The 13,654-nt window shown below is 36.3% G+C and overlaps 1 protein-coding gene across 8 annotated transcripts; it reads left to right on the top strand.

The window, feature by feature from the left end:
* The first annotated feature begins 1,842 nt into the window (after positions 1 to 1,842).
* Positions 1,843 to 12,451, top strand: LOC120802576. Of its 8 annotated transcripts, none has more exons than XM_040150527.1 (7): positions 1,843 to 1,993; positions 3,420 to 3,624; positions 7,995 to 8,049; positions 8,410 to 8,733; positions 11,264 to 11,587; positions 11,916 to 12,047; positions 12,262 to 12,451. In XM_040150527.1, the coding sequence occupies exons 2-7, from the start codon at positions 3,532 to 3,534 to the stop codon at positions 12,351 to 12,353; spliced, it is 1,020 nt and encodes a 339-aa protein (XP_040006461.1). In that variant the 5' UTR covers positions 1,843 to 1,993; positions 3,420 to 3,531; the 3' UTR covers positions 12,354 to 12,451. The 8 variants fall into 8 exon arrangements, with proteins under 8 accessions (XP_040006461.1, XP_040006458.1, XP_040006463.1 ...); XM_040150524.1 differs by having other exon boundaries at positions 3,380 to 3,624; XM_040150525.1 differs by having other exon boundaries at positions 1,982 to 2,085; positions 3,380 to 3,624.
* Positions 12,452 to 13,654: the final 1,203 nt, after the last annotated feature.

Below are 13,654 nucleotides of genomic sequence, written 5' to 3'. Positions count from 1 at the left end.
CTGGATGGCACACATCAGCTTTAAGAAGGTATGTTCTCATATTTGTTTTTTGTTTTTTCTGCGGTGAATGTTGAGGCTTCCTATTTATTCTGAATTGGGCTATGCAATCTGATATATCTATGCAACTGCCAGTAGCCTTCTGTCTTTCTTACAGTCATTTGTTTATGTTATTAAACATTAGCTACAGCAGTAGGTAACGGAAGACAAAAGAAGAAACAAGAATTACATGATTAAAAAAGTCCTCTGAAAACCACAGGTCTAGATCATCACAGTATCTAATTTGGTCCGATATTTTTGTGTTTTCTAGCTTACACTTTTAACTGTTGAGACTGTGGTTGTGAGAGCTGGTGTTATCATTCCACGTCTTTTGGCTCTGTGTCTTGGTATCTGTCATTTACGTAACAAAACAAGACCCACGACTGTTAATGATGGTAAGAGAATATAATCTCTATGATAGCTAGTGCTGCTATCGTCCACTTATTGTGGATCTGTGCCTTAGCATATTGTTTTTAGCCCCATTTATTATGTATGGGTTGACGTGGTTTTAAAATAGCATCATTTCTGACGTGGCTGGAGGATAATGAAAAAGTTTTTTGAAGAACATATGGGACAAACAGTTAATTCTTGTTTTTGTAAAGTTTTCTGCTAACTGAGGCCATGTCAATCATCCTTTAAATTGAATATAGAAATGTGTTTTCCTTCAAAATTGAACCAAAATATCCCATTACACATTGATTAAGTGTCTCAAAAGAGGACATTAAATTAATAGGCTGACAACACAGACTGCACCCGTTTTCGCATTAAATTGTAAAATTATAAATACAGTTTATGTTCAGTTAATCATGTTCAATCATGTTTAGTTAGGGATACATTAACCTGAGCATCTTAGCATATTGTTTTAAGAAAGTCTTATTACATAAAGATGTGCTGTAATAATATTCTTTTTTTTTTTTTAAATTCTAAGCTTACTTTGAACTTTTCCAGGTTGTTTCCAAAGATGACTTTCTCTACTCAACTGTTACATACAGAATCTATCATTACCTTCATATAAAACATCAATCTTGCAATAGCCCTGGCCTAAATTCGGTTTCTAAACAAAATCAGTAAACTATAGCCCTGTTAAAAATCTTGCCTTGCTGTGTCGAATTTACTTAAATTGCACGGACTGCTCTCTGTTCCGATTAAGATTTGGATTCTAGTTATTTAGATATTAGCTAATTCGCAATTTTGAAAATTGTGGAATTTGTTAAGCCTTCATGCATTTGCTTTTCAAATGTAAGTGCTATTTTCCAGCGATTTGCTTTTTAATTGTGTCAGGCATTGTATATGATTTTTAAAAGGAATAAACAAACATCTATTGTAGACTTACTTGTGCCAATGATCAACACACTCCATACATCTTTTTGATACTAGTGTTCAGTAGTTTCCTGTCTTTCACCATATAAACGTGTTCTATGTGAATGTGAAGAGATATCCTTAAAGTAAAATGGAGTAGCATATTAAACCACTGTAAAAGCTGAACATTTGAAAAGTTTAATTTGACACAGCATTAAATGTAGAAGAGAGATAAAAGAACAATTCAGTTCCTCAGCAACAGTACAGAGAAGATGTAGTAACTGAGATTCAGGTCTGTGCTGCAAGCATTGACCACAAGGTGGAGCCAAACATCCCCACATGTAACCGGAGAACGTCAGGGTGCTCACATTGCATTTATATCCTGCCAGTTCCGTGTTCTCTTTGCCACTGACTGTCATGTCATTTCAGACCCAGAGACGCCCTCTGCCCGGTTTCCCGCCTGTTGGCCCCTCCGCCCATGCACACACCTGTTGCCATTTACCTAATCCATGTTTCCACTCACCAGTTGACGGATTGTCGTCATGCCAATTGCCAAGCTCTCCAGACTTTGTTTTATTATCTGCCGTATCCCTGTTCTTGACTGTTTGCCTGACTGCTTGACCAAGACTCCGCCTGCCACCTCTTTGTACCTGCCTGGGTAGTTCGCCTTTGTTTGAACTTTCCAGTATTTTCCTGATTTTTTTCAAAATATGATAGAAAGTAACTACACTACACAAGTACAATTTCGAGGTACTTGTATTTTACATGTGTAATTAAATTTAACTACAGCATACATTTTGGAGAAAACTATTGTGCTTTTTACTCCACCACATTTATTTGACACTACAGATCTGGCTGAGGCCAGTTTTGTGTCACGGTGTCATACAGTTGTAACATGATTTTGGTTTCCTCCTCCATTCTTTTTTTCTTAGTCTGAGTCAGATCTTTTGCCAAAACCGAAGGCATGGAAAAATAATAGCATCTGTCCTACAGACTATAATACCTGAAGGAGCGCATATTAGGAATAATTTTGTTTTGCTAATACTAGTATAATACTAATGATAACACAACTATCACAGACACTTATACCATTATTACCACTACCATTACTTGAGTTTCCATTATTTTCACAGCTATACTATCTAGGTAAAAACACCATGAATATAGCCATTAACTGTATTAATAATGTTTACATTCACATTCCCGCTGAGATACGCAGTATAGTAACGTAAAGTACATTTAATTCCCTGTACGTGTTATTTACTACTATGGATGATCAGCTTGATATCGAACATGAAAGCACTTCCCCTGTCTTTTTCTTCGTCTGTCTCTCCGGTCCAGGATTATATCATCATTCACTGTACGTAGCTGGGTCGACATATTGAGTATCTACTGTATGTAGACCCGCCTCCATATGGAGCGGAATCTACATGCATTCTCTTCGCATCTCTGTCCGTGGGGCTGATGAACTCAAAAACCTCTGTCTCTCCATCACTATAAAATACTGCTGGTATTAGCATTATTAGGAGTATCTCTGTGACGGTGTTTTCAGGCAGAATGCGAAGCGCATTTTAGATGCGGAGCGATTGCATACAAAGTCACTGGAAACATGTGAGTCGACGCAAATTCAGCCAGGGCAGCTTGAACTCGTGCAAATCGTGACTGTGAAAGTTGAAGATGTTTCAACTTGGACGACAAAATTTGCATGTACCCTGGGGCTTTTTGAACCCGCTTCGAGACCGGAGGGCAATTAGAGAAAGAACTGAAGTTTCTGTTAAATTCTGAGTTCAGTCAGATGCTGAGCTGTACACAAACACACACAGTCCTACGGAGCATGGTCGGTGTGTCCATTAGTAGCTTGCTTGCAGCTAAAATAGTTTGTACTTTTGTGCGCATGCGCAGTCACTCCAGCTCGTGTCTTATTTTTCCAGCTTTTTCGCTTTCTTCTTTTGTCTTAAGTTTGTTAAATTTTTACTAGTAACTTATTTAAGCTGCATCATCTCTAAACATACTAGTTGAGTTCTCGTCTGTTTTTTTCACTCAGCTACTTTACATCATTCAGTTATGTTACCGTTGCGTCGCAGCACCACAGTCGCATTGTTTACACCACGGTCCAGATGACTGCACTGAAGCCGGCAGCATGGCGACCAGAACAATAGACATCCCTGCAGAAATCCGGACGAGGACACACAGAGGATGCAGAGGAGGAATGACTCGATGAGGGAAGAGAGCCGGGTCCAGACAATGGAGACTGATGGAGACGAGCGTGTCTCCCTTCTGTCATCATGGGTACCATGAGATCACTGGACAATGAGATGGACTTACACTTTCCTAACTGCAATGTATGCATGCTTTGCCAAAGACCCAGATCGTCATTACAACTACCTAACCATAACCTATTGACAACTTAGCAACTGTAAATGAACAAACATCTAGGGACGCTCTAGGAGTCATGTACAAGCCATGTCCATGAATGCCTTTGTAGAAACACCCCATCAACAAACTAGCCCTGCAAAGTTTTTCTTGGTCAACAACATTAAAAATATAGTCTACGGAATATTCAGGCATTTTAAGGTTTTTGTTAATGCAGCACCATTTACGGTGTGAACGCCCCAGTAACCCTGTGGCTCTGAGGGAACAAAAACACAAACTACCACACACCAAAACAACAGAAGTGTAAACCTGTCTGTTTACAGTACATTAGCAGAAACAAGCAGCAGCTCTACAAACCCATGGCAACTTTATGGACCAAATTTTAGACGACGGGGGGCATTTGGATGATTTGGACATCGAGATTACGGCTGTAACTAACAATTATTTTAATTAAATCAATTAATAGTTTCATCTACTAAATATCAGATTATAGTAAAAAATGAGAGTAAGTGAGATATCTTCTTTTGTCCCACCAATGGTCCAAAAATCAAATATAAGATTCAGATAAGCTGCTTGAGGTGGCTCAGGCACCTATAGAGATAATATAACGCCCTTTTGAAGACACAAGGGAGAAGACCATAGCAAAGGTCCAGTACACAGAAAAGGGATCACATCTCCCAAACACCCAAAACCACACAGGAACCTTCAGGGAGGGAGAGCAAAAGGAAGTGTCTATTGAAATTAAACACTGAACTACTAAGAAAAGCTAACAGAAAAAAATGTTGAGAAAAATTAATCACACAGTTTCGTTGCTTTCTAACTTTATATTTCAAAGTAGTTCCATGTACTCATTGAGGTAGGAGGTGCCCTATTAAAGAGCACTTCCTGTGTGTTACGCAAAGAATTGTTTCAAGTTGCTGATTTGAAAGGCACTGCTTCATCTGCATCGTCACCATCGGGCTTCCAGGGCTTCAGCCGGGAATCTTTGTTGAATAGACCCGAATTTTTCTGGCAGAGGAAAAAAATCTCTAATCATCACGAAATGTAAGTAATTTAATTCCAGGCGACCCCCAACCCCTGCTGCTGCCTGTGTGTGGATGTAGATATACTGAGGGAGTGGGTGGGGCTCAGACAGTCCTCTGCAGCCTTCTTTCGGCATGGACGGCATGCACTCTACTGGAACGGCGTATAATCAGTGCTACTCTTTGAAGCTTCTGCTCAGCTGTCGGGCTCAAACAGCAGCAGTGGCAACAAAAGGTTAGGTATGAACAAAAGTCCTACTAGTGACAGTGCCACTGGTTTATTAACTATGGTTAGCTAAGCAAACCGTAACTACTGTGATATCTGCTGCTGGTGCATTCTGACATTTTTTCACAACAGTAAGCACCATCCTTAATGTTATCGGTAACAACTGTGTCCTTTGTGCTATAAAAATTGAAATGTCTGCTGTGAAAAAGGCACGCAGCAGACAAAGGCTCATTTACACTGACTTTTATATAGAGATTAGTGAATGAGTGAACAAGTGAGTGAATTCAGACACAGCTGATATTATAACCTTATAAGCTTAATATGTGAAAATTAAGATGACCGTTGTCACTGATTATAACAGCTTGCGGATGTAATAGTACTGCCATCAACAAACATCCAACAAGATTCTTTATAACATTACAAACTAGCACCTTAAAGTTTGATCTCAAGTTTTGTTGTGCTTCTTTATTGGCACAACTATAGATGTGAAAGCAGACACAAAGTTCAGCAAGTCCATAAATTATGATGCTAAAGTAATAGGTGAAATAGTGATAGGTGAACTTTCATCCGCTGATTTTCTAAACAGCTTTTGACACAGAAGTGGCCAAAAGCCTACATGGTATTTACAGACTAATATGACAAAGCCAAACAGCCAGCATACAAGCACTGAGTCCTCAATCAAGATAAGCTTAAGAGATGCAAGGTTTTCAAGGCCACACATTTCCATTTGTTACACAGGTGCACTTATGGTTCATCAAAAAAAATGAAATGCTCCTGCTATGCTCTTTGTTCCGAGTATACAAAACAGCTTTGATATCGTTTGTCCTGTGAGAATATATTTCTTAAAATAATTGTATGTTGAAAAAGTATGCTAAAATATTTCCTCCCAATTCTTGCTGTTAATTAATGCCTGACATTGTGTTGTCACAGCCTCTGATAGCTGTTGCAACCTTAGTTCAAAAGATTATCAGCAATTGTCCTATCAGTATGCCACAAACACATACTTTCGTGTTCAGCCAAAAATGTCAAAAACAATTTCATTCTTTACCGATTTATATGAGCAAACAAAACTCTTAAAAAAAATCTGTCTGCCTTCAACAATGAAGGAAAATAACTGTCAAGAACAGCAATGGCTATTTGGTTTTACAGCAGAATCAGGTACTGGAAGTGTGGGTGTGACAAAGAAAAAAGCTGTGGTTTTTAACTGTCAGTTTCACACATGGCTTAATTTTTCATTGCCCCTGCTGCCTGTTAGAGACTTCAGTGATCCAGATGTTTCTGAACAACGCGTTGTTTATGGTTTTTAAATAACAAAGCTCGGCTATACAGTACATCGAGAGGCAGGAAGTGTCTATTCTTTCATATATCCTTTGCAGAAATAGAACACCTTTCATTCCCAGTTAGGTTTAAAATGTGCTTACGTTAAGTAAATTATATAACACTAACAGGTCTCCATGCATGGGTGTTGGAACCATTTGGTTTTTAAAATGTGGAGGACAACTTCTCCCCCCAATGATTGTACCCAACACCCATGTCTTTCTGAACAATTGTTCTGCACTTAAAAAAATTGTCATGACATTAGAAATGGTATGATAAGTCGTGTCCTTCAAATAGTATTTATCAGAGACTCTTAGAACATTTGCACAAGACAAACCAAAAGTGGATCCCCTGAAAATGCATACATTATAGTAAGGAACATAAACTGTAGTTTAGTTTATCATCGAAAGAAGAAACATTCACACCTAGAGGCTTTTTTGGCTGCAGCTATGTCTGCAGCTCAAATGAAAACTCCAACCTCAGAGTAAAGACCTCTGTCCTTTGAAAACTTCCTCTTCTATTTTTAGTGCTCTGCAGAAGTATAGGGTTGACCGCAACTGTCAGCAGTGGCTCTTTATACAGCTATTAAAAACAAGCACTCTGTTCTACTTAAGATATTTTATTGCTCTCAGTGCATTTAGGAAAAAAAACACGAGTAAGAATCTAGTGTAAAAGAGGCAGCAGTTTGTAAAAAAAAAAATGGCATTAAGTCATTTGCATGATTTTATGAAGTCTACATGTGCCATTGTTTTTGATAGTTTAATTCCTTAGCATCCAAGAATAATATGGTCACTTATTGCACATGCAAACCCTTAAAGAAATGCATAAAGTAAAAATACATTGCGTACCAATCTATTACACTTGGTAAAATATCTGGTTCTCCAACAGTGTATAATAGCCCAAATGTAAACTGAGCTGATACTTCCTGATGTGATCAACAACTTTAACTCTTTCTGTGAAGCTTCCATAATTGGAAACTGGTATATAGATAGATAATGATAGATGAAGATAATGACTTGCAAACCACCTACTGTCCCCATGATCCTGCTCAACACCCACTGCTTCAATTATTATGATTATCATTACTATCATTAGTCTCAGTAGTATTCTACATCTTTATGTTGTACCTGTACTGTGCTATGTCCCCCCCCATAGTAGCTGATAATACATTTCTATGTATATATTTCTATCACTATACAGTGCATCTAGAAAAGTATTCAGACCTTCACTTTTTTCACTTTTTGTTATGTTGCAGCCTTATGCTAAAATCATTTAAATACATTTTTTTCCCCTCATCAATCTACACTCATACCCCATAATGACAACCCAACAACTACTTCCTTCATTCATATCACACAACAAGATGACAAAGGGACGAGAAGAGCATAAGCCAGCCATCTGTCTGTGGAAAATTGACAGGTCAGCCTTAAACAGCTACGAAGACCAGTGTGAATGTGGTGAATGACAGTTTTGCATTTGAAGCAAATTAGTTAAAGTGACCAGAAACATTGTAGTTTTTAGTTTTTTCATGATTTGATAGGTTAGATATAAAATTTTAAAAAGTATTTAAAAAAGGTATAAAAATTAACTTAACTTCAAACTAACAGCTAACCTTAAATGTCGTTATTTTATAGAATATGGACAAAATAAACAACAATAATTAAGAAATGAACAGATAAATGACATTTAACGTTTAAAATTACTTTTTTGTGTTACAACAGACAATGATTTCCATCTACATGATCATCACCGTTCTGGCAACAGCTCTGGGAAAAGGTACATTTCACTCTAAAAGTATGTTATTACAGTTAACAGTATATTGAACAGCAAATAATTCAATAAAAAAAGAATAAATATTTTAAGTGAGGCAGAAAAGTATACAATCACTGAATTTAGAAGTTAAAAACAGATTTAACATTTATTTACAGTAAATTTATGACTTTCACAGGAAACTATAATGATATATAATAAAATAAAAATATAACAATATCATAAAATGTTGAAACGTTCTTGTACAGTATCATTTCCTTTTCCCTAATGAAATGAAATGTTGGACACAAATAACAAATTCTTCTTATTTGTAATTAACATTAAGCATTTCAAGGTTTTTCTTTTTTTTTCTTCTTTGTTTTTTAGGGCCTACTGAATGCAGTTTCTTGGAACCTACTGGAGACCATCAGTGTTTTGGAGCAGTGGGGCAGCCGCTGCTTTTTCATCTGCCAAATACAGCAGATACATTTATTAAGTTGATAAAGGATAGCAAATATCTGATTTTGAGAGCAGTCAAAAATCAGACAGTGTATCTGAATGAGGAATATGTGAATCAGTCTGAACTCTTCACCACTGGGACATTCAACCTTGGTAACACAATGAAGAGACACTCTGGAGATTACCTGTTGGAAGAATACAGATCTGATGGTGCTTTACTGAAAAAAGCTAAGGTTCATCTGGAAATACAAGGTAGGTAAAATAATAATAATAATAATAATAATAATAATGTTTTTGAAACAAAAATTGTGCTCAATACCAGTTCTGAATGTAGAATAGAATGAACGCAAATATTTCAAACTTCGCTGATATACATATGTATAAAAGGAAATATTGTGGTGCATTAAATATTATTGTTAATCAAAAAGACAATTAAATATACATCTGCCAAAGCTGTATGTATCCAAAAAAATATAGAATTTCTAACATTTTTTTCTGTAACAATTTCTATTATATTTTTTTAATTACTTATTTTTTACATCTATGAGTAATACATTTAATTTCAGGATTTACAGGTATATATAGCAAATATATAATAAATGCAAAGGTAAAATAAATGTTATAAGATTACTTACATTGTTTTGTATTTAAATATTTGCAATAATTCATCAATCCAACTTGACAAAACATATGTTCAGTTTTTTTTCAGGACCACTTTGCCTTAATTAGACAGCAAAGTAGAGAGAGACCTGCCCTGATGATATGTCTCAAGCCGCTGAATTAACAGATGAACCAGAAAGAAAAGTAGTGACTGCATTTATTTGTTTAAACATGATAATGAAAGATGCGATAGATGCAAGCTGATAATTATTCAATGGGGCCATCATGATTTTATCATCGTCTAATGGGCCAACATTATACATATCTGACACTAAAAATTATGAAAGTTTGTTGTCACCACTGAGTTTGATTGAATATGTTTCATTCCATAGTCTCAGTTACATGCAGTTAGGTCCATAAGTATTTGGACAGTCAAATAATATTCGTAAATTTGCCTCTTTAAAATAACCACAATTAATCTGAAATGAAGCCATCAAGATGTGATTGAAGTGTAGACTTTCAGCTTTTTGAAGGGGTTCAACAAAAATATCACAATGACCATTTAGAAATTACAGCCATTTTTATACTATGTCCCTCATTTTCGGAGGCCACTGACTGACAAACGGTTTCATGGCCACGTGTGACCTGCTCCCTCATTATTTCATAACAAATTAAGCAGATAAAAGTCTGGAGTTCACTACAAGTGTTTAATTTGCATTTGGTAGCTGTTCATGGGAACTCTCAATATGAGGTCCAAAGAGGTGCTAAGGCATTTGAAGGAGGCCATCATTAGGCTGAAAAACAAAACAAACTCATCAGACAGATAGCAGAAACCAGATCAACACTTTAGTACATTCTTAAAAAGAAGGAATGCACCGGCGAGCTCAGCAACACCAAAAGGCCCGGAAGACGGATGAAGACAACTAAAGTGGATGATCGCAGAATTCTTTCCTTGGTGGAGAAAAACCCTTCACAACATTTAGCCAGGTCAAGAACACTCTTGAGAAGGCAGACGTATCATTGTTAAAGTCTACAATCAAGAGACACCTTCATTAATTTAAATACAGAGAGTTTACCACAAGTTTCAAACCACTCTCAAAAAAAAAAAAAAAAAAAAAAAAAAAAAAAAAGAAAGGCAAGATTAGATTTTGCCAGAAAACGTCTAAAAAAGCTTGCCCCGTTCTGAAACAAGATTGTTTGGACGCATTAAACCAAGATTAACTTGTACCACAATGATGGGAAGAGAAGAGTATGGAGAGGGAAAGGAAGGACTCATGATCCAAAGCATACCACATTGTCTGTCAAACATGGTGGAGCAGTGTTATGGCTAGACATATATGGCTCTCAATGGAACTGGGTCACTGCTGAAGTGTATAGGGCTATACTATCTGCTCAGATTCAGCCAAATGCTGCAAAACAGACGGTTCTTCTCAGTAGAGATGGATAATGGCCCAAAACATGATGCATAAGCAACCCTAGAGCTTCTAAGGGCAAAGAATTGGAATATTCTTCAAGGGCCAAGTCAGTCACCTGACCTCAAGCTAACTGCGCATGCTTTTCACTTACTGAAGACAAAACTGAGGGCAGAAAGACCAACAAACAAACAGCACCTGAAGGCAGCAGCAGTAAAGACCTGACAAAGCATCTCAAGGGAAGAAACTCAGAATTTTTGATGTCCATGGGTTCCAGACTTCAGGCAGTTATTGACTCAAATGATTTCAACCAAGTATTAAAAATAATCCTTTATATTTATAATTATGTTGTTTGGTCCAGTTACTTTTAAGCCTCTGAACATGAGGTACTATGCATAAAAATGGCTTACATTCCAAAACATTTAATGCAATATTTTTGTTAAATCCCTTGAATTAAAGCTGAAAGTCTAGACTTCAGTCACATCTTAATGGCTTTGTTTCATATCCATTGTGCTGGTGTACAGAGGTGAACTGTCTAAATACTTATGCACCTAAATGTAAATACCCATAAAACATGGAATGAGAATTATCCAATAACTCAAATCCTCTAAGTTGACTTTCTAATGAAAAAGCTTACATAGTTAATCTGTAACTCTGAATAGCTTTAGACCTTGGAATAGATATCATGGCTCCATGATTTAGAGTTAGCAGTGGCACTTTGCATTAAATCATGTATTTACTGTATATGTGAGTATATGTTTGTCTTCCAGCTCCAGTGTCAAACCCAGCTGTGTCTCAGATGTGTTCATCACCAGAACAGATGGAGGTCAGCTGCTCCTCTGAGGGAGACGGAGTAGAGTTTATTTTGACTTTGGACGGTCAGTTACTGAAACATACCAGAGACCACAGTCTGTCTCTCAGTAACTGGGCGGCAAACATGCAGTCACTGACTGGGAGTACAGCTGAACTAGACAAATCCAGTGTATCAAACGTTACCATCAGCTTACATGGTCAGCTGAGAGGAAACTTGACGTGTAGTGTTGCAAACAATGTCAGCAGAAATGAAACAGTTATTCACCTCAAAAGCTGCAAAGGTACGGTATGTAAATGACAGTTGTTTCCATTTTGTAATATTAACTCTTCGCTGCTATTTCACATTTTTTATGTTCAATGTTTTTTATACCAATAAAAAATGTTTTTTATACAGACAACTGTACAACTTTTAGATCTTGTGGTTGGGAAGTAACCATTTGGAATCTCAAACTGCCTCCTGTCTTGTTGTGATTTTGTTTTTAATGATACATTTACATCCACTGCTTGTGTAGATATTACTGTATGTTGAACATCTGATGGAAGACAAAAGAATGGACATAATGTCATCATGATACCTAATTTGGTTTCATATTGGTTTGTGTTTGCTAGATTTTCGTTCTTCCTTCCCTGTTGTGACTGAGGCTGCGATAGCTGGTATTGTCACTCTCCTTTTCCTTGCGGCCTTGTGTCTTGGTATAATAAATCATCTTAACAAATCAAGGCCCATGGCTGTTAATGAGGGTAAGTGAAAGATGTTCTCCCATGTCTTTATCTGTCTCAATAAGAACCATACTGACTGAAGTTAGGTTACCACAGTTTTACCATTTTACTCCCTACTTTTCAGATGGCTTTTGTATTACATTCATTTAAAACTATGAAAATAATTTTGTCCTCTGTGATAGGTTAGCACTTCAAAATACATTTCACATTTTACATCTGTTTTTAATTTTTCTAGGTAACCCTGAAAATGAAATCATCTACACAGATGTTAGATTGATAAGAAATATGAAGAACACCAAACCCAACTCACATCACAAAGCACCATAATTTTCTCCTGTCATTATCAAGTGCCTGCCATTTTCTGAATCCTGCCTGAAACCTCATATCTAACCCTTGAAATAAAAATGTGATCAGGGATCATTGCCTCTGTGGCCTGAAAAAAAAAAAAAAAAAAATTCAAATTAATTTCCACCTGCAAGTTTTTTTTTTTTTTAAACTTGCAGGTGGAAATTAATTTGAATTTTTTTTTTTTTTTTATTTTTTTTTAAATTGTATGATTTAGGATAGTTACCACGTATACAGTATATTGCACTATGGAATAAATTCACAGTAAACAATATAGTTTTATTTTTTCTCGATTTTTAAAATATATATTTTTTAAAAGTACATTTTTTTAAGCATTTATGCACTTGCTCTCATGATTGAATGTGATTTTATTATTTAATATTTGCCTTGTAATTATGTGGCATTGTATACAATTTGTGAAACTTTTTTATGAGTTTTGTCTTTTGTCTTTTTTTTACTTGTAGAAGAATGAAAAATAGATAACTGTTTTAAGGTTTCCACGCCACTTATAAAAACAAGTAGTGTTTATATTTTGAACTTTGGTTTGTAATTAGTAATTGGTCTATATTACTCAATAAAAAGTGAAACTCATGGATGACATCTAGAGGACACATACTGTGCACACTGTTCTTGCAGTTACTAATAGAAAGAAGGTCATGAAACAATTCAATTTAATCCGTCAATTTTTTTTAAATTTTAGTATGGTTGTTTACTGTAAATACTGGATTGAGTCATAGCACTGTTTTCAATTCAGTAAGACCATTGCTTTGAGGCAGCAGAGGTGCCAACATAGACAGCTCCGTAAAAATAAAAACACAAGGTCGTGTGGCTAAAAGGTTGGACCTTGTTAAACTTGTGCCGCAATGCAATACCACATCATGTGGCAATGTACCACATTCGCACAACAAATCAAATTCAAGCATGCACACATCTTAGGCAGATTTTCTTTAACAGACACAGCATAATTCTACTCAACAGTTAAAGATCTTGTCTCATAGTATTACAAACTGCCCTGCAGTGTTTTGGCATGTGATAAATCATACATCAAACTGGCCTTCCGGGACCATATTTCATCTTCTCACAGGTACCCTTAGCCAACATCCAGACCGATGCAGCCACGTTTTAGCGCAGTGCTATTTTTTTTTTTTTCTTTCAACTACACAACTGAGCTGAGTCACACACATAAACACCCATTTGTTCCTGTCCTGTGGTTTTGGAACTGACCCACTACTAAATGATGTGTGTGTGTTTGTACTGTGTGTATTGTAGAAATTATGTTTATA

The sequence above is a fragment of the Xiphias gladius genome, chromosome 17 (genome assembly GCF_016859285.1).
Source record: "Xiphias gladius isolate SHS-SW01 ecotype Sanya breed wild chromosome 17, ASM1685928v1, whole genome shotgun sequence".
Lineage (NCBI taxonomy): Eukaryota > Metazoa > Chordata > Actinopteri > Istiophoriformes > Xiphiidae > Xiphias > Xiphias gladius.
The sequence above is the reverse complement of the archived record's forward strand: the minus strand, read 5'-3'. Positions and strand labels throughout refer to the sequence as shown.